The sequence below is a fragment of the Acomys russatus genome, chromosome 9 (assembly GCF_903995435.1).
Source record: "Acomys russatus chromosome 9, mAcoRus1.1, whole genome shotgun sequence".
Taxonomy (NCBI): Eukaryota; Metazoa; Chordata; class Mammalia; order Rodentia; family Muridae; genus Acomys; species Acomys russatus.
In genome coordinates, this window is record NC_067145.1 from 48,270,745 (window position 1) to 48,292,550 (window position 21,806).

At 41.5% G+C, this 21,806-nt stretch overlaps 1 protein-coding gene across 1 annotated transcript in view; it reads left to right on the forward strand.

Annotated features, from left to right (window-relative positions):
- Positions 1-21,806, forward strand: part of Nsun6 (NOP2/Sun RNA methyltransferase 6) — a 39,496-nt gene that overhangs the window by 6,032 nt on the left and 11,658 nt on the right. The window contains exons 4-8 of the mRNA XM_051151286.1: positions 1,719-1,828; positions 3,282-3,435; positions 5,090-5,171; positions 15,330-15,449; positions 19,569-19,713. Of these exons, the coding sequence (XP_051007243.1) occupies positions 1,719-1,828; positions 3,282-3,435; positions 5,090-5,171; positions 15,330-15,449; positions 19,569-19,713 (611 nt within the window). The remainder of the gene's footprint in view (positions 1-1,718; positions 1,829-3,281; positions 3,436-5,089; positions 5,172-15,329; positions 15,450-19,568; positions 19,714-21,806) is intronic.

The following is a 21,806-nucleotide window of genomic DNA, read 5'->3' on the forward strand; positions in this document are numbered from 1 at the left end:
GAGCTAGGATTGTGCAGTGCCTTAGTCTGTATTATTGCTGCAATAGCAATGCTAGACCAGGTAGTCAAGAGCCTGGCAAGTTTAAGACCAAAGTGCCCTGGCTTTCCTGCTGTAGCATCACGTGATGGAGGTTATGGAGGGCGGGTTAATTTCTGCAAACCCTTCTAGAGTTTTGCAGAACTCTAGAGAGCAGTGTCCCTCCATTCAGGAAGGCAGAGATCTTATACTCCAATACTATTGTAATGAAAATTAGTTTATAACGTGAACTTATGGAGACACCTGTAGACCACAGCTCTGAGCCTTCTAGTTTGTTTATCTAGGTATATCTCATTCAAGACTACAGGAGAAGGTCTGTCACCATCAAGACTTTAAGGCTTATATAGGCAATACATCTGCTTAGGGTGTGTTGAGCTTGGAGCAACTGTGGCTCATCTCTGTATCATTAGATCTATGTAACTAGAAATACCAATTCTAAATTTTTGAAAATTTGTCTAGGATATTTTGATGTCATCTCTTTGGTTTTTGGTGATGGGTTTCATTATGCTATTCAGGCTGCTCTTGTAATGAGCTCTGAGTTCGCTTCCTGATTCAGCTTGCTGCTTTGCTGGGTCTCCAAGTCTCACAGCACCATGACTAAGTGTGGGTTAAGATTGCTGGTGGTTAGTGTCTCAGGTGAGTTAAAACATTGTGGCGTGTTTAGAATGTGGAGGAATTAGGTACAGGGTGAGCAGTATAGATAAATGGACATGGGACCAGGACAGTGTGACGTTGACAAATGTGAGATTCGGTCACCAGATACCTTGTGGCAAAGACAGAAAATGTTCTGTTTCCTCCACGGTGAGTGGTGACAACATATGAGAGATATTGTGAAGCACAGAAGCTCATAGAAATTCAGCACTAAGAACTGTTGTGCTGAGCTGCTCAAGTTAGAACCTTCTTGGTCCTTGAAGACGTTTCCCTGTTCGGAGTGATGCCAGGATTTTAGTACTGCGAGAAAAGCATGATGTGGATATGAGAGTTGGAGAACTTAAGGCTGGGCAGTAAATGAAGGAAAGATGATTTACCTTCTATTTAGCTTAAACTGTTCAACAATACAGCATATGAGACATATTTTCATGCTTTAGGCTTTGAAGGCAGCACAATCTGTTTAGCTCCTAATGCTGTAATGAAAACAGTACAGCTTGTTAAATGACCAAGCAGCTTCTCAGCTCATGCCAAGCTCCTTCCTTCCACCAGAGGGCCTGCCGTTCAGTTTTTTATATCCTTCCCCCCCCACCCCCCCCCCCCCCGACCCCGGCTCCCCTCTCTGTGTATACAACTTGTACAAATCAGATGTTTCCTACCACATGGATCCAGGATATCACATTCAGAACACCAGCTGTGGCAGCAAGTGCCTTTATCTGCTGAGCTATTTTTTCCTGTACATTTTTTTTTTCTTTTTACAAGTGCCCATTCTTTGTACCTTTCCTTCCCTGCTTTTTCAACTGCTGCTTTGTATATATTTTCCTTTTTAGCTTTTCTTGTGTGATATTTAGGAAAATAAAAATTTAGCAGGCTATGTAAAGTCTTTTTAAATAATATTTTTATACTTTTAAAGCTTACATGTTTATTCGGTTTGTATTGATTATAGCTGTCCACTATTATCTGTAATGAAACATTGAAAAGGCTTATGGCACTGGAAGGATCTTGTTTAATTTTTTCTTTTTTACCATTCCCAGAAAGAATATAGTAAAACAACAGTGTGAAGTGATTGTTGGAGCACAGTGTGGCAATGCAGTATTAAGAGGCGCTCATGTCTACGTTCCAGGAATTGTGTCAGCTTCAAAATGTAGGTACAAGATTTGGGCGCCCTCCATACAACTCATGAGCGTGAGCAGTTGGAAATCTACATACATAAAATGTCCCTCTGTTAGGTGTTTCCTGATGCTTTCCATGGAGGGTTTCATCCTATAAAAACACGTTTACCTGTTTGCTTGACACACTGTAGAGCCACCTGGGGACTCAGTGGGGACTGTCTAGACGCCATGCTGTGTGGGCATATCTGCGGTAGACTGCCATGACAATGTTAATTGGGGTGGGAAGGCTTGCCAGGTCCTGGCAGCGTTCCTTAGGAAGTGGGATCCTGGATTGTCTGGGGGTGGAGAAAGCCAGCTGAACACTAACTGTGCATGTATTAATTGTTGTCCTTTGCTGCTCTTGACTGAATGTAATGTGACCAGCAGCTTCTAGTTCTTGCTGCCTCGATTTCCCCTGTGAAATCTCAGAGCCAAGATGCAGTTGCTTCTGCCATAGCAGTAGGAAGCAGAACTAAAGACAATTAGGGGTCCACATAAAGCTTCCTGTCACGGTTTTGCTTTTCTACATAAAAACTTACATGATGTATTTCTCTAGGGAATGGAGAAATACAGAGTGTAAAATGGTAGTGGGGGAGGCTGGGTGTTCAGTGGTTGAAAGTACTTGCTGCTCTTGAAGGGGGCCCGATTTCCTCTGACCACCATGTCAGATCGCTCACAGCTGCCTGCGAGCCTCTGCAGGTACTCTCATACATGGGGCACAAGCATGGACGTGTGTGTGCTCACAGAATTTTTTTTTTTAAACAAAAGGTAGTGAAGTTCTATTTCGTACTCCTGACTTCACTGCCTTAAAGGCCATTGTACTCTCAGGACATTATGAGGATGACACCCAGATCCCAGACGGTGGGATAACCTGGGGGTTCTTTGTGGGCTCACGCTGGTGGTGACTGCATCGCTGCCTCAGTGGACCCTCACTGGGCTTGACTGAGGAAGCTCGCTTGGATCAGTTACAAGCGAGTTCCATTCCTGCAACTCACCCATCCTCTGTATAATGATCCAGAAAGCGACAGCTTGCTGGCCTCGTAGCCCTGGTTTCTTTTTTAGTGTGCATTTTATTGATTCCTTTTGTGGGCAACTTAAAATGTTGAGTATTGTCATGATACTAAGGTTTATATAATGACTTTCACTTAGAATTAGATCTTGAGGAAATAAGTCACAGAGATGATGTTTCCTGTTTAGGTGAACATTTAGATAAGATGTTTTGAGTATTATTTCTGTGATTTCAATGAAAAGAACTTCTCCAGTTAGGTGTTAGGGAATGTTTAAAAGTTAAGAGTGGAGTTGCTGTTAAGAATTTTGCTGAAGTGAGCCAGTTTGGATTGTGTCTTGCCCATAATTGATGTTTCTATAGATAACCATTTTAGCTTGAAGAGTTTTCACTAGTCTGCCAAAGCATAGGGTAACAGTCTGATGTTCTTGTTTCTCTAGTTATGAAAGCTGGAGATGTTATTTCCGTATATTCTGATATTAAGGGGAAATGTAAGAAAGGAGCCAAGGAATTTGATGGAACTAAAGTGTTTCTTGGAAATGGAATTTCAGAATTAAGCCGCAAAGATCTCTTCAGTGGGTTACCTGATCTGAGGTATGTCATGGAGCTTTGTGGGGGAATAGCTTCCTTTCTGTGGGTCTGAAAGTGCAGAACAGTGAAAAGTTGTACTTTGTTACCCTCTATAAATTTTTCAGTGACTTCAGCTGGAAAAAATGAGCCCATATTTCCATGATTTTTGGAAGGAGCTCTTTTTTTGGTCAAAAATGGTAAATAGATTAAAAACCAAAGCCACAGCATGTGGATGAAGCTCAGTGGCACGGTGCTTTGCTGACCTGCCCCATAGGCCCTAAGGTCAGTCCAGGTGAGTGACTGACCATGTTGGCGATTACTTAGGAATTTTACTTGTTCTTTTAGATTTTGTTTAAACTTTGAAGAACAATACTTATCTTAATAGAGAATCTTTTCTTTTCAAACATCCTCCTTTTATCAAAGAAAAGTTTAATTTTAGTGTAAGTCAAATATACAAAATTATTTTTAACGAAAGTAAGTTAGACCTGAATTGTAGCATGCAAATGAATGTTGATGGTCAAAACTGAATATTTCAATTTCTTCAAGCCAGATTGCTATATAATTAATTCTACATCATATTTGGATATTGGTAGTGCTAGGTAGATTAAAGCCATGGACAAATGAAGGCTCATTGTACCTGGTTTCTTTAGCTTGTGTTAGGAGTGCTGTAAAGTGTCATTACATTACTCCAACGTTGGCAGCTGACTCACATGAGCTAAGCCCTGTGAATTGAGACATTTAAAATGGGACCAGAGTCCTCATTCCTGCACAGCTTGTCACATTGGAGCAGTTTTCCTATATGAATGAAGTCAGTTCTGCTAAAGAATAAGACAGTTAGGCTTTCAGGGTCTTAGAAAGAAATGCTTTCCAAACGGCTAGAACTTGGCTTTATCCATCTTAGAATGTTTTGGTGATAGAGTTCCAAGTCGATGACTTGACCACGCACCCACTTGAGTTGCTTGTTAATGTTGTGCTCCTCATTCTCACGTGAAGCAGTGTTTCTAGTGACTGCAGAACATGCTTGCCTTTCTGCTGGCAGTAAGATAGCCATTCCTTAAAGAGCCTGTCGGCTTTCTCTGCAGTGCTCGTAAGCTCTCTCCCGCTTTGATGGTTCTGCAGTGTTTGTCTTTGTGAATCATTGTACAGCATGACTACTGTGTCCCGGCCTTTCCTGCTCCCAGTAGCTCCACAGCTACTAGTAAATGGGACAGAAGTAGAACAGGTCGGTTGGGGACTGTGTCAGTACTGGGTGTACTAGGTGTACTGGGCAGCTGTTCTATAAAAAGTTGGAACAGGGCTCTGCCTTTGTCTGTGCTCAGTGTCAGTACCAGTCTGGGTATTTTTTCCCAGTTTTCATTTAAGTATCTAGCAGAGTGCCTTATAAATTCAGCCATGCACAAAATGTTTGTGTTACCAGATTAGAGTGAAGTAATAAGAATTAGGTGTTCTTTGCCTTGTAATTTATTGAGCTCTCTAGTATTAAATCAGTTATTAACTTTATTTATTTGAATTAGTCTCTCCTATAAAATTCAAAGCATGGGACTATTCTGGTTTGTTGTTAAATAAAAGAAGTCTTAAATCTGCAGAACAGTTTATATTTGATGTTTCATTGTGGGCATTCCTAGAAATATATACTATATAATTTATATAAACTAATGTTCAATTTCTTATTTTGTAGAGGTATAGGCATAAGAATGACAGAGCCTATATATCTCAGCCCTTCGTTTGACAATGTTCTACCCAGTTACTTATTTTTACAGGTAAGAAAAATGCTGAGTGATGCTGAAGTATTCAGGTGAAATTAGAAGGTATTTTTCACTTTTATTAATATTCTTGTGGTCTCTTTATATTCTGACCTACCATTGTCAAATACCAAGAAAGCCTTATGAGCTAGAAAAGGGAAAACAGCTCATTACGTCACAGCACTTAATTACACCCTGACAAAACCCCGCCGGCAGCAAACCATCTGAAAACTGCTGGGTATTACGAGCACCAAAGCCTTCAGCTGCACAGCAACACGTGCATCAGCTCACTTGAATGCTATTATTATTGTATGAAATGGAAATACTGAAGACTAGATCTGTTGCGATTCTTGGTCAAGGTCACACTATTAGTAATTGACAGCATCTGAATGTTCTACCCACATCCAGGAGCTACGCGCTTTCTTCTCTTCCCAGTGTTAAGCCAAAAGGTACTTTTGAAATCTGGAGCGTATTCTGGGCGACACAGACCGAAAGTGATCTGTGCTTGTCATTACATAACTGCACCTCAGGGATGAGGTAGTGTCAGGACCATAGGCTTCTGCCTATTTGGTTGTGAATCACTTCGGGTGATTTGGTTTGCTTGGTTTGGTTTCACTTGTGATCATTTGCCAACACCTGACTCATAGTGGGTGTTTTCTGCACACCTTCACATTGCTAACAATGAAAAACTATTCATTTTCTCTTTGGTAAGATACAGGACTATAGTGGCTTATATCGTTTAGTGTGGACTTTAGAAGGAGAAATCTGTGTACTGCAAGCTTCTTTGAGATCTCTTACCAACTTCAGCTATCTTTCTCGGTTTTGCACTTTATCTTTTTTTTCAGGTGTGTGTGTGTGTGTGTGTGTATGTATGTGTGTGTGTGTGTGTGTGTGTGTGTGCGCGCATGCGCATGTGGGTATGTGTACCAAGTGCAGTTGCCCAAGGAGGCCAGAAGAAGGTGTTAGGCCCATGGAGCTAGAGTTACAGGTGACTTTGAGCTGCCTAACATGAACATTGGGAACTGAACTCAGCTCCTCTCCAAAAGCAGTACACTCGCTTAACTGCTGAGCCCCCGTCTTGAGCCCCCTGGATTTCTGACTATAAAACCATCTATCATGAGGCAATTTGTGATCCATAATATCCACATATGCCACAAAGCTATTTTTTTTGTCCCTCCATAACAAAAGACATTAGAGCACTGCTGGACTAAAGCTTTTATATATGAGGGCAGAGTTGAACTTTTTGTCATTTCCTAGTGGAAACTGTTTTGTTACATGTGGTACATGTAACTGGCTATTGATTGGCCTGTGGAGCTGACTAAAAATTTTAACAATGGTCACAATTAATTTGTGCTGAGTGTCCCGCTAGTGGTTTGTATATGCTACTTCATGCACCACTTAAAGATCTCCAAGGTCATAGGTAAGGCAGCAGAAGCTGAAAGAAGTAAAACATATAGCAGGAAGTGGGCTAACTGCCTCACCGACTGTGAAACAGACAGAAACTACGAAGCCGAAATTTGAACCTGAGTCTTTGATTCAAACTTGTCTTAAAGCATGGCCATGAGACATGGCTGCTAGAGACCTGCACACACATTAGTGCAAGGCTCATTTAAAATGCAGGTCCCGGCCCAGTGTCAGCTGGTGGGTGGCATGTAGGCTCTAAGAACTTTCTGTGCTTCCTAAGTGTTCCAAATACCGTTTTTATAGCTTTGTGGCTAGAGTTTAGTTGGTCTAAAATTTTTATTGATTTTTTTTTATTAAATTTCTCTTTGTAAACTAGTTCAGATCTGCCAAATTGTTTTGAGTTCAAAAAAATTTTTTTTTCAAACAGTATTTTTTAATCATGTTTTTCCTCTCCTCTAACTCCCAGTTCTTCCCAGCTCCCTCTCAGCTCTTTACCCCCCCCCCACCCCATCTTTATATTCTTTCTCTCTTTCAAACAAAACAAAACACCAAGCAAAACCAAGACCCACCCATCCCCTTCCATCAAACCCATAAAAATAAGCAAGTAACAGACCAGGAAGACAGAAAAAAAAAATGCCCAAACAAAGCAAAATATTCACAGAAATACCACTGAGTTGGTTTTGTGTTGGCCAGCTACTCCTGGGCATAGGGCCTGCCCTGGTGTGTGGTTTATAAATACCTAAAAAGACTCTATTGGAGGAAATTGATTTTTCCCTAACCAGCAATATCAATTGCAGACAGCTTCTTGGTTAGAAGTGGGAGCCTGCGTCCACTTCCCCTCTCAGTGCTGTGCCCGGTCAGGCTTGAGTCTGTGCAGGTCTTATGTGTGTGGGCACAGACTCCTTGAGTTTATGTGTATTGTTAGTCCTGTTGTGAAGACATTGTTTCTGTGTAGTCATCCATCACCTCTGGCTCTTACAGTCTTTTTGCCTCCTCTTATGCTTACGTTCTTTCTTTTTTTTAATTTAATTAATTTATTCAGATTATATCTCAATTGTTATCCCCTCACTTGTATCCTCCTGTTCCTCCCTCCCTCCGTTTTTCCCCCTATTTGCTCCCCTAGATCTGTGATAGAAGGGCCCTCCTCCCCCACTATATAGTCATAGGCTATCAAGTCTCATCTTGATAGGCTCCTTATCCTTTCTCTGAGTGCCACTAGGCCTCCCCACCAGGGGGAAGTGGTCAAATATGGGGCACCAGAGTTCATGTCAGAGTCAGTCCATGCTCTCCACACAACTACGGATCATGTCCTGTCCATTGACTAGATTTGAGTTGGGGCTCAATGTTTCCTGCATGTATTGTCCTCGGTTGGTCCAGTAGTTTGAGCAGACCCCACTGGGTCTAGATCTGCCCATAATGATATTCTTCTTGTAGGTTTCTAGGACCCTCTGGATCCTTCTATTTCCCCATTCTCCCATAATTCTCTCATCTAGAGTCCCAATAGGAGGTCCCCACATCTATTCCAATCTCCTGGTAAGTGAAGATTTTTATGGGACATCTCTTTTGGGCTCGTGTCCAATTATAAGTGAGTATATATATGAGTCTTTCTGGGTCTGGGTTAACTCACTCAGTATGATCTTTTCTAGTTCCATCCAATTGCCCACAGACTTCAGGATTTCCTTGTTTTTTTATTTTTTATTTTGTTTTTATTTTTTATTTTTTTTTAAATTTTGAGACAGGGTCTCTCTGTGTTACCCTGGGCTATCCTGGACTCACTTTGTAGACCAGGCTGGCCTCAAACTCACAGCAATCCACCTGCCTCTGACTCCCAAGTGCTGGAGGATTTCCTTGTTTTTAATGGCTGAGTGATATTCCATAGTGTAAATGTACCACAGTTTCTTTATCCATTCTTCGACTAAGGGACATTAGGTTGTTTTCAGGTTCTGCCTATTATGAATAAGGCTGCTCTGAACATGATTGAGCATATGTCCTTGTTGTATGGTGGCGCATCTTCTGGGTATATTCCAAGGGGTGGAATAGCTGGGTCTTAAGGTAGCCCTATTCCCAGTTTTCTGAAAAAGCACCAGATTGATTTCCAAAGTGGTTGTACAAGTTTTCACTCCCACCAGCAATGGAGGAGTGTTCCCCTTTCTCCACATCCTCGCCAGCATGTGCTGTCCCTTGAGGTGTTGATCTTTCTGCTTAGGTTCTTAAGCATTGAGCAGGCAGGGCTTTGGTGAAGACATCCTATTTAAGAATAAGTGCTCTAAAGTCTCTCTGTGTTTTCCTATTGTCCAGTGGTAACTCTCTGGTAATTTCCATCTATGCAAGAAGCAGCTTCTCTGATGAGGGTTGAGTCAGGCACTGACCTATGGGTATAGCAGTGTGTCATTAGGAGTCCTTTTATTTCTTGTTCCTTTAGCAGAATAATAGTATTGGGTGTCCCCCTAGGCCCATGATCTGTCTCGTTCAGGTGATTGGGAAGTTTAGTAGTGTCAGGTAGGAGTTCCGTCATGTGGAGTAGACCTTATAACCAATCAAAAAATGGTTGGTCACTCCTGTAACATTTGTGCCACTGTTGTACCAGTGTATCTTGTGGGCAGGTCACTGCTCTAGGTTGTAGGGTTTGTAGCTGGGTGACATTGATGAGTACCTTTCTCCTTCAGTAGCATATAGAGTGCCATCCAGCACCATAACTACTAGTCAGTAGGGGTGAAGCTTCTGGTGTGTACCAGCTAGCCTTTAAATGCGTGATGATGCATGTACGTGTTGTCTTTAGCAATTGGGCTTTACCGTCAGGTTGTGGAGAACAACTAATATCCTTGGCATTATCCTGTGATGTTTGCGGGTTTCCATAGGGCCCCTTTGTCAAAAGACATGACAAGATTTAACCCATGCCTGGCATTGGAGGTTTAACTTGGTTGCAAAAGCTATCAAGTTGGGGCACTGTCTCCTTTATTATTGGTGACACCATTTAGATTCCTTAAGTGTATATATTTTAGGCAGTTTCTATAGTAGTAGGTTTCCAGTGGTCTCCAGGTACCCGTTAGTGTTTAGCTGCCCCTTCCCTTGTGCTTTACCCTTCTCACCATCTTCCTCCCTGTTTGTTTTCCTTCCATCTCTCCACTCTCCACTCTGTTTCTGTCCCTTGGTAAATCCTTCCCCTTCTCCCCAGTCACTTATGAGATACCTAGACCTCTGTGGTTATTTGAATTATAGCATTACACTTGAAAAGCTTAAAAGCTAACATCCACATATAAAAGGAAACATACAATATTTATCTTTTGCAGTCTGGGGTTACCTCATTTAGGATGATTTTTTTCCAGCGTTATTCATTTATCAGATGAGTATCGAGGCTGTTTCCAATTTCTGGCTATTATGACAATATCCCATTTCTCTTCTATGAGATTCAGGGTATCTGGCCTTATGATAAGTCCTTTGATACATTTGGAGTTGAGTTTGGGGCAGGATGATCAATATGGATTTACAGTCATTCTATATGCATCCATCCAGTTTGGCCAGGAGCATTTGTTGAAGATGCTGTACCTCTCCAGTGTGTAATTTTGGCTTCTTTGTAAAATAGAAGATGTCCATAGGTGTGTAGACTTATGTCTGGGTCTTCAATTCCTTTGTTAAATTCCTTTATGTCACTAGTATGCTGTTGTTTTTACTATACCTCTGTAGTCCAATTTGAGATCAGGGATGGTGTTACCTCTAACAGTTCTTTTATTATTTATGAATGTTTTAACTATCCTGATGTATGTGTGTGTTTCCATATGATGTTTAGAATTGTTTTTTCAATTTCTGTGAAGAACTCTGTTGGGATTGCATTTGAATCTTTAGCTTGCTTTTGGAACAATGGCCATTTTCACATTATTAATCCTACTGATTCTTGAGTATGGTGTGTGTGAGTGTGTGTTAATATTTTTTTCTCTATCATTTGTGATTGGTAGTATTTGATCTGTGTGGTGTCTGGGTCTCTCAGTTTATAGAACATCTGTCCCGGGAGACCCTTCCAGCTTTCAGAGTCTCTACTGAAATGTCAGGCATTATTCTAATGGGCCTGCATTACATGTTACTGTTTTTCCCCCTTGAAACATTTACTATCTTTTCTTTGTTCTGTACATTTAGTGTTTTACTTATTTCTTTTCTTGTTCTATTTGCCTATTTTTTGATAGGCACCTTTTTCTTGAGATTGGGGAAATTTTCTTCCGTGATTTTGTTGGACATGTTTTCTGTGGCTGTGGCTTGGCTTTCTTCTCATTCCTCGATTTCCATAATTCACAGGCTTTATTTTTTTCATCCGGTCTCAGACTTCACGGATGTTTTGTACCTGTTTTGTTTGTTTGTTTGTGTTTGATGTAACGTTTTCTTTCATTGAGCTGTTCATTAGTACTACCTGATCTTCAAGACCTGAAATTCTTTCTTTCACATCTTGTAATCTGCTTTCATGTCTTGAAATGTTTTCCTGATTTCATTTAACTGTATGCCTTCTCTAAGGCATTTGTTCATATCTTCCTCAAGGTCCTTCAACATATGTCATAAGTGTATGTTAAAGTCCTTGTTTGTGGTCAGCTAAATTGCATTTCTCAGGGCCCTCTACAAGAGGTTACTAGCTCCTGGGGAAGCTCGTAGCTTGAATGTTTATGTTGTCTCTTTGCACTGAGATTTAGGCATCTGGAGTTTTGGTGTTTTAGGTGTTTCTTGATATAGATGTCGGACCTTGTCTTTGTTGGGTGGGTGTTTGTTCTTTGGTTGTATTTGCCTACATGGATCTAGGCAGGTGTGGTGGCAGTGAGGCCCCTGATAGAGGGTATTGACAGATGACAAAAAGGAATGAGAACAGATTAGGAAGAAAGGCTGAGAGAGCAGCAGGAGAGAACCAAGCCACTGAAAATTGTACTAAGAGGCAGAATCCCAGGGAATGGAGGTGATCTGCAGGGAGGAGCAGCTTCTGTAGCCAGGCTGCATGCAGCAGAACTAAATAAGTATGGAGACATCAGAGTGGAGGACAGCAAGGAGGACGTAAATTGCCTACCTGCATCTTAGCCCAGTGTGGCCACTGGAGTTTCTCAGCTGGGGTCTGTTGTAGGAGATTCTGAATAGATTGATTAAATCTAGGCCAGAATCAGATAACAACAGTTTCCTTAGGGAGTTTTGAAAAAGAAAGAAAAATTAGAAAAGTAAGTTTTGTTTAAAATTGTTATAATTACATTTCTATATTTATAATTTTTGGAAGAGACATTCACTTCTCTGGCCCTGTGTGAACGTCAGAGGACAACTCCCCCCACCATGTGGGACTTGAAGATTGACCTCTGGCTATCAGGTGGTAAGCGCCTTCACCTGCTGAGCCATCTCAGTGGCCCACATTTAAGATGTAAAATTTGAAAAAAAAAAAAAAAAAGACCATTATCATCATTGTTGTTGAATTCTTACATATGTTCTAGATGGTCACAAATGGAAAAGTTTCCACAGTTGGACATAATGGTCCGAGAACACAGATGGCTTTTCAGACAGATGTGGACTTTGTAGTGACTGTGGTGTTTACAGTTGGTTAAAGGATAGTCCCTGAAGGTTATCGCAGAGGCACCATGTCTGTCTCAGTGCTTTTATGTTTTTAGACATTATTCTCAAAACTGTATTTACAAGCTGCAGACTGCCCAGGGAGGCAGAGGCAGAAGGGTGAGATGCTCACGCTTCAAATGACAGGGAGAGACCGGGACTCCAGTAACCACTTGGAACTCCTTTCTGCTCTTAGGGAGTAGACGGTAGCCTCACTTCATTTTTTTGAAAGCCAAGAAACTGCTGGGAGCCGTGGCTTGCTGTCATCAACCTGGCTTCCAGGATTCACTTGCTGTAATACAGGAGACGAGGACGGCCCTTCCTAGGTCTTAGCCTGCACAGACGCTTGTTTTGCAGTAAGTTTTACAGTGCCTTCGCATTGGTCAGCAGGACGGGGATAAAGCGCTATGTGCCCTGTACTCAGAGACCTTCCAACAGCAGCCTGGGGTCTGTTCTTGGGAGTTCTTTTCTTTAAAAAAAAAAAAAAATTCAGAAACAATTTGTCAATTGCAAAGTCCAATTGGACTTTTCTGAGGCAGCGTCTTGCTTGTTTCTTTCCTGTTGTTTTCCTCAGCCAGCTGGGTCCCGAGCTGCTGGGGGGTCCTGTCTCTGCTTCCCATCTCTCCTTGGGATAGCTGGTTTTTTTGTTTTTGTTTTTAATTTTTTTTTCTTTTTCTTCTACTTTTTTTTTTAATTAATTTATTCTTGTTACATCTCAATGGTTATCCCATCCCTTGTATCCTCCCATTCTTCCCTCCCTTCCATTTCCCCCTTATTCCCCTCCCCTATGACTGTGACTGAGGGGGATTTCCTCCCCCTGTATATGCTCATAGGGTATCAAGTCTCTTCTTGGTAACCTGCAGTCCTTCCTCTGAGTGCCACCAGGTCTTCCCCTCCAGGGGACATGGTCAAATGTGAGGCACCAGAGGTGCAGCAGCTTTTTAATGCGGATTTCATGGCAGGCTTTACTCTCTGAGCCACTAGAGAGAGGAGTGAGGGCCACAGCACTCTGAACTTAAAATTCACTCTGTAATTTTTCAAAATATCTTTGAAAATAGGAGAAAATACCTGAACTGTACGTGAATGTTGATGCAAGGTAATAGTCTTTATTCTTTAGTAATCCATGCCAGGAGCTGTTTGTCTTTAAAGCTGGATGTGAAACTGGCACTTTGCCTCTCAAGCTTTCACTGGCTTATAACTTAATAAAATGAATATTGCTCTTATTATTAAATGTGTGTATGTGTGTGCACACCCATGTGCATGCCACAACATGTATGTAGGTCAGAGGACAACTTGTGTATTTCTTTTCCTCCACCATGTAGGTCCAGGGGATCAAAATAGAGTTGTTGGGTTTGACAGCAGTGCCTTTACCCACTGAGCCATCTTAACAGCCATGTTACAGTTTCCTGACTGATGCTTAGTAGCTAACTTATAAAATAGTAGTTTGGAGGTGACAGCCAAAGCAGGCACATCTTGAAGTCAGATCAGGCATGCTTAAGAGTTTGGTCAAAGCTATCCCTTTTCAGTTCTCAGGATTATTGAAGTCAGTGTGGAGAGCATGTGGGAAAATGTTGGTGCCATGCAGGAGGAACAGCAAAACAGCTCTAGAACTCATGGCTGCGGCCCACTGGTTAGCCGTGTCTCAACAAGACATAACCTTAGAGCTACAAGTCCTGAGGACTTCATGCTGTCATGGAGCATAGCTCTGCTCGTTACCCTTACGGTACTCATAATCCTCCTAATATGTGAACTGTGTGAGTACTATAGGGGGCCTCCCAGCCCCTCACTGGGCAGTATCATTGGCACTCAAAGTAACCATGCTGATCTCTTTCAGGCATTGCTGCTAGAGCAGGTTAATGATTCAACCACAGCCCTTGAAAAGAACCTGCAGATATAGATTGCTAACAATGACCCTTAGAAAAAATTTGAAAAATAGATTGATTAGCAAAGTTAGGTAATGGTGTTTGTGTTCTTGCCTCTGATGCAGAAATCTTAGGGAACAATTTGAAGTTAAGAAAAAGTTCAGGTTTTGAGGTTGGTGAGCAAAGACAATACCTCAATTAGCACTGGCTGACTACTCACTGAAGCTGGACTTCATGATGACTAGTTTCTTATACTTATTTTTGCCTTCAGCTTCCTGATATGATTTAATGGAAATTGTTAATGAGTAGATGAGCACCTTTAGGATTTAAAATAGAAATGGCTGACTGTTTTTTATATAGAAGTTTAGATTTGTGATTTTTATAAGATTACTTTTTAAGATAATTGCTTTTCTTTGTAACCACAAATTTCAGCCTGCTGGTAAAAAAAAAAAAGCTGACTGAGAAATTGCTTTGCTTGCTTATACTCTATTAATATATAACAAGTTGCTTAGGTACAAATGTTTGTGGGCTCTTGGAAATAATGTGTTATTCATGTTTGTTTCTCACACGTAGTATGTAAAACATGGGATCATGTGAAGGTACTGAGGAACATGTGTTTCTTCCGTAGACTCATTGTAATCATTCACTTAAAGAAAGAATGCAACTACACTGTGAAATTTGTACTGCTTGAAAGTAAAAAATCTTGCTGGGATATATAAACTGTGGGAGAAATTATAAGGTTGCTGAAACTCTCTTTGCGGAGTTTATTCTACTTACCAAATGTATATATGTGCATATGTACAATAGCTGGTTAGGTTGGACGTCAGCCTTCAGAGTTTGTTCCATCCACCAAGGTGTGGGTGTGTGCATGTGTGAGTGCGTGCATGCGTGCGTGAGTGCATGTGTGCGTGTGTGTATGTGGCTCTCTTCTCTCCTTTTCCTTTCTGTTTTAGACGCTTTGCCACTATCAGTGGAGAGCCCCCACTAGGAGCCATCAGCTCTAGTCCCCGTTTGCCACCATCAGTGGAAACCATTGACAGTAATAATCAGTTTCGGCCTGGAAGGTTGCCCTCAGAGAAAATCTGCAGGGTTACCAGCCAGCCACTGTAGCTACACCCTGCCTCAGTTTCCCCAGTTGATGCTGAAGGTGGTCTTTAATAGGAAAACCTCTATGGAATTTGTGCTCTTTTTCTTTTTTATGCCTCTTCCCTTATCTTTCTCTGAAAGAAGCATTATCTTCCAAGTCGTGTCCCTCATTTCTCCTAACAGTAAACGTGAATGTGTTGTGTTCTGTTTGTTGTCTGAGGTGAGAGGCTACATTGTCAAGACCTTGTTTCTTGTCTTACAGAATTTGCCATCTGCTGTTGTAGCTCATGTTCTGAATCCTCAACCTGGTGAGAAGATTCTAGATTTGTGTGCAGCACCTGGAGGCAAAACTACACACATTGCAGCACTGATGCAGGACCGGGTGAGAATGCCCTCATGGCAGGCTCCTCTAGGCAAGGGTGTGGCCCGAGGGACTCCTCAGAGGGGCTGCTTACCGCGTTCAGTTGAGGTGGCAGTTACTTAGGAGCACAGCCTCGAGTAGTCCCCAGTTGCCAATACCTGTGTAGACTTGTTCCCTTATAGCATTGTTAAGCCGAAGTATATGAGAGATGTGTTCTTGCTTTTTGTTTTGTTTTGATTTTGGTTTGGTTGGGGTTTTTTTTTTTTGTTTTCTTTTGTTCTTTGTTTTTTTGTTTTTCGAGGCAGGGTTTCTCTGTGTAATAGCTGTGGCTTTCCTGGACTCATTTTGTAGAACAAACTGGCCTCAAACTCACAGAGATCTGCCTGCCTCTGCTGCGATCACAGGCACATGCCACCGGGCCCTGCTTTTTCTTGTTCTTAATTTGAGATTTAAAGTTTAAATGAACTACTAGGCTATAAACTGCCACTAAAAATTAATTTTAGAGAACGTTATCCCTGTTGCCATCACATGCATGGCCTATATGCATACACACTTTGTATGAATAAACATGTGAACATCCATGTGAATGTTCACTTGTGTATCCAGAAAAGAATATAGTCCTGATAACGTTTCATCATCACAAATGTCAGTAAGTCTCACCCTGGATAACTTTGACCCAAATTGTACTGCATTTTACTCTATGTGTATGACTGTTCCAAAGAGCTCTCTTTTATCTGGCCTGGTTTTATCTGTGTTCAAAACTCATTAGTGTTGTAATCATTTTCTTCAATGGAAGAAACGGGGCTTTGGTACCATCTTTTTTGTTGCAAGCTTTATAAAACTAAATGCTTGCTTAAATTTAATATGCAGAGGATGGGCAGTGCAGTGACGTAGCATTTGAGGAGTGTGGATACTTTTTATGGTGTTTGTGTGCTAGTGAGGATATTTACGGTCAGTGAGAAATTGATTACGCCAGGGAGAGAGAATAATGACTGAATGGGAGAGACGGACTGGAAATGGATGTGCACGTGGCCTTAAGTTGTAGCATGAAACAGTTTACCTTGGAAATGAGAACGAAGGTCACACGTGGATGTAACCGCTGGTGACTGGGACACACGCTGTACTGGGCATTCTCTCTTGTTCCCATTTTCTCACGAAAATAAGAAGCAAAGTGAACATATGCAAAGAGGATGGGGAGAGAAAGAATTTTTAGGGGTCAAATATCAGTCTAGGAAATTGAGTCCAAAAATGAGATGTGGACACACCTGCTGTTTACGAAGTGGCCACGAATGTACTGAGATTAGTTGATGTGATATTAAGCTTTTTAACTGTGTGGGTGGATGTGGGTGAGAAATTGATAGAAAACTGACTGTAAATACGCAACAGAGAAGCATGGTGTATCTATAGTTAAGGATGTGTAGAAGGGAGCGACTTACGTGTTGCAGACCCTAAGACGATTAAAGGGTGTAGCCTGTACATGAAGCACTTGGAGGGCAAAGCATGATGACACCTGACAGGTCAGAGTTAATTTATGGAGTGTTTAATGTGCATACCTTCTCAGTTTGCTCAGAACTTAGATGTGATTACTAATATGCTATGAAAAGCTGATGATCTGCCTGCAGTTTATAATATGTTGGTTGTATTTGTTAAAAGTAGTTTGTTTGGGGTGGGTGCAGTGCTGGGGATTGAAACCAGGGCCTTCATACAAGATAGGCAAGTACACTTACGAAGTTGTACTTCCTAGACGTAGTAAAACAAGTCTTTCCGAAGACAGTGAATATTTATGAGTAAATTCATTTTCTATGATTTTATGATGCTGTTTAAAAATGCAAAGCCTTGGTGGCATAAAACTGAACTTTCGGTGAGCTGAGGCAGCTTAGGGCATTGAGCTGGTCTGAAGGCTCTGGTGCAGTGTGACCCTCCTTCTCCCGCCCTGGGTTGGGGGAAGTCCACAAGGGTGAGGGGAACAGGGGCAGGGGTGGGGGTGGCAGTGGGGGAGGGTTTAGATGGCCATGAAGATGGTGGAATAACATTTCAGGACCAGCTTCAGTGAGACAGCTCAAATTTATTGGGGTGAGCAAAGGCTGTATAGTTCTTGGGGAATGGGTTCCCATGGTAGGTGTGCACTTGGCTGGGGTTGAGGTGCCGGGAATGCATTATTTCTATTCCAGGAATTCAAGATGCTTGTCCGGCAGGTTCTTATCTGGAAAAAGGAACTTGAACCTGCATTTTGGCCATGAGTTATGTGTCCTTTAGCAGCATTTGAACTTTATGCCTTTCCCACAGCATTTTGCTGTGATGCACAAAGGATTGAGCTCCTGACATCCTCATTTAGGTTACTTGAAACTGTTCAGACCAGGAGAGCATCAGTTTTACAGATACTCGTTGGTGCGTAACGCCAGGAAGCTGGATGTTTCATAGGGGAAGCACTTGCTTTCCATACGTGAGCCCTCACTCGAGATGGGTGGTGTTATGTTTACCTTCAAGAATGTTTCTAAGTTTCTTGAAAATATGCAAACAATTCTTTTCAGTTTTGATTTCTGTAGATTAAAGGTAGCCAGGGATGTTTTTGTTTAAAGGAAGAAAAGATATTTAAGAAATTAATTTTTCAATGCTGAGAACTGACTCCAGGACCTTGTGCTGCTAGGAAACCCTCTACAACTAAGCGATGCCTCTCGGTCAGTGTAAATGTGATGTACATTTGGTTAATGAGTTCAGCAGGCATGGGGAGGAAAGCAGGAGACCACAATCTTTTTTTTTTTCTTTCTTTCTTTTTTTTTTATTAATTTATTCTTGTTACATCTCAATGTTTATCCCATCCCTTGTATCCTCCCATTCTTCCCCCCCCCCCCCCCATTTTCCACTTATTCCCCTCCCCTATGACTGTTCCTGAGGGGGATTTCCTCCTCCTGTATATGCTCATAGGGTATCAAGTCTCTTCTTGGTAACCTGCTGTCCCTTCCTCTGAGTGCCACCAGGTCTCCCCCTCCAGGGGACATGGTCAAATATGAAGCACCAGAGGTCATGTGAAAGTCATATCCCACTCTCCACTCAACTGTGGAGAATGTTCTGTCCATTGGCTAGATCTGGGTAGGGGTTTAAAGTTTACCGCCTGTATTGTCCTTGGCTGGTGCCTTAGCTTGAGCGGGACCCCTGGGCCCAAATCTGCCCATCATAATGTTCTACTTGTAGGTTTCTAGGACCCTCTGGCTCTTTCTACTTTGCTATTCTCCCATGCTTCTCTCATCTAGAGTCCCAATAGGATGTCCTCCCCTCTGTCCCAGTTTCCTGGTAAGTGAAGGCTTTCATGGGACATGCCCCTTGGGCTAGTATGCAGATATAAGTGAGTATATACCATTTGATTCTTTCTGCTTCTGGGTTAACTCACTCATTATGATCATTTCTAGCTCAATCCATTTGTCCACAAATTTCGAGAATTCCTTGTTTTTAATAGCTGAGTAGTATTCCATAGTGTATATGTACCACAGTTTCTTTATCCATTCTTCAACTGAGGGACACTTAGGCTGTTTCCATGTTCTGGCTATTATGAATAAGGCTGCTATGAACATGCTTGAGCAAATTTTCTTGTTGTGTGCTGGAGCATCTTCTGGGTATATTCCAAGGAGTGGAATAGCTGGGTCTTGAGGAAGCCCTATTCCCATTTTTCTGAGATAGCACCAGATAGATTTCCAGAGTGGCTGTTCTAGTTTGCATTCTCACCAGCAATGAAGGAGTGTTCCTTTCTCTCCACATCCTCACCAGCATGTGGTGTTGCTTGAGTTTTTGATCTTAGCCATTCTGATGGGTGTAAGATGGAATCTCAGAGTCGTTTTGATTTGCATTTCCCTGATGACTAAGGAGGTTGAGCATTTCTTTAAGTGTTTCTCAGCCATTTGATATTCCTCTGTTGAGAATTCTCTGTTTAGTTCCAAGCCCCATTTCTCAATTGGGTTATTTGGTTGGTGGTGTTTAATGTCTTGAGTTCTTTATATATTTTGGATATTAGACCTTTGTCAGATGTAGGGTTGGTGAAGATCTTTTCCCAGTCTGCAGACTGGAAGACCACAGTCTTATTCTAGTCTTTTGTATTACTGATTTTCATAACTGCTTTGGATTTATACTTTATTTTCATTTTTTCAGGGAGAAGTAATAGCATTGGACAAAATATTGACTAAAGTGGAAAAATTAAAGCAGAATGCCTCATTATTAGGGCTTCATTCTATCAGGGCATTTTGCTTCGATGCAACAAAGGCTCTTAAACTTGATACAATTGATGACACAGAAGGTAACTTCAATTTCTTTTTCTTGTTCTGTGTTTTCTTCTCATAATTACATGTACTCATTAGTTCTTGATACAGGTATGAATGTGGAGTGAGCAGAAAGTAATTAAAGCAATATGTTAGTTTTTATATAATGTTTAATATAATGTCTGTGTTGATGTGTTAACGTTTGAATGGCAAGATGCTCAAAATTTACCCTTGACATAGCTTTGAAATGCAATATATATATTACTACTAAGTATAGAATCCCGTTGTGTACTAGGCCTCAAAAACTTACTCTTCCTGTCTAGATAAACTTTGTAACTTTTCCACAGTATCTCTCTATATTTCCTTCCCAATCCCTGTTAACCTCTGTCTCTTTATCTGCTTTTAATTGTCCTACTTTTTAGCTTCCAGATACAATTGTCTCTTGGTACCTGGCTTATTTTCACTTAACATAGTCTTCTTGATTCTTTCATGCTGTTGTGTCAGATTATTTTTCAAGGCTGAATAGTATTTCCTGTGTATATGTACATATCCTTTCATACCATGTCTTGTTGGGAGGTACTTGAGTTGATCCTGTAGCATTGCTGTTGTAAGTAGTGGTGAAGTGAACACAGGAGTACAGCTGTCACTGTCAACAGCTCCCATTCATATACTCCCACTAGCAAGCATGATTACTGCATCACACGGCACTTTTATTATTTATCGTTTGAAGACCATGCCATTTTCACTAGTGGTTGTTTTAATGTATGTTCTTACATGGCACACATGTATCCTTTCTTCCTGCATGCTTTCACCAGATTATCTTCTGCTCTTTTCTATTGATAACTGACTCCTTCTAGGGGTCAGGTTTTATGTCTTGCAGTTTTCATTGCAGTTTCTGGAACATTAGTTGTAGTGAGCATCTTTTTCATATACCTACTGATCATACCTTCTTTTTTAATTTTATTTTAAAAATATATTTTATTAATTTATTCATATTACATCTCAATTGTTAGCCCATCCCTTGTATCCTCCCATTCCTCCCTCCCTCCCATTTTCACTCTAACTCCCCTCCCCTGTGACTGTGACTGAGGGGGACCTCCTCCCCCTGTATACGCTCATAGGGTATCAAGTCTCTCCTTGGTAGCCTGCTATCCTTCCTCTGAGCGCCACCAGGTCTCTCCATCCAGGGGACGTGGTCAAATATGGGGCACCAGAGTTCACGTGAAAGTCAGACCCCACTCTCCACTCAACTGTGGAGAATGTCCTGTCCATTGCCTAGATCTGGGTAGGGGTTCGAAGTTTAGTGCACTATTTGTCCTTGGCTGGTGCCATAGTTTGAGCAGGACCCCTGGGCCCACATCTACCCATCATAATGTTCTTCTTGTAGGTTTCTAGGGCCCTCTGGATCCGTCTATTTCCCCTTCACCTATGCTTCTTCCACCTAGAGTCTCAATAGGATGTCCTCCCCTCTGTCCCACTTTCCTGGTAAGTGAAGAGTTTCATGGGACATGCCCCTTGGGGCTAGTGTCCAGATATAAGTGAGTATATACCATTTGACTTTTTCTGCTTCTGGGCTAACTCACTCATTATGATCATTTCTAGTTCAATCCATTTGTCCACAAATTTCGAGAATTCCTTGTTTTTAATAGCTGAGTAGTATTCCATAGTGTATATGTACCACAGTTTCTTTATCCACTCTTCTACTGAGGGACACTTAGGCTGTTTCCATGTTCTGGCTATTATGAATAAGGCTGCTATGAACATGCTTGAGCAAATGTTGTTGTTGTTGTGTGCAGGAGCATTTTCTGGGTATATTCCAAGGAGTGGAATAGCTGGGTCTTGAGGAAGCCCTATTCCCAGTTTTCTGAGATAGCACTAGATAGATTTCCAGAGTGGCTGTTCTAGTTTGCATTCCCACCAGCAATGAAGGAGTGTTCCTTTCTCTCCACATCCTCACCAGCATGTGGTGTCACTTGAATTTTTGATCTTAGCCATTCTGATGGGTGTAAGATGGACTCTCAGAGTCGTTTTGACTTGCATTTCCCTGATGACTAAGGAGGTTGAGCATTTCTTTAAGTGTTTCTCAGCCATTTGATATTCCTCTGTTGAGAATTCTCTGTTTAGTTCTGAG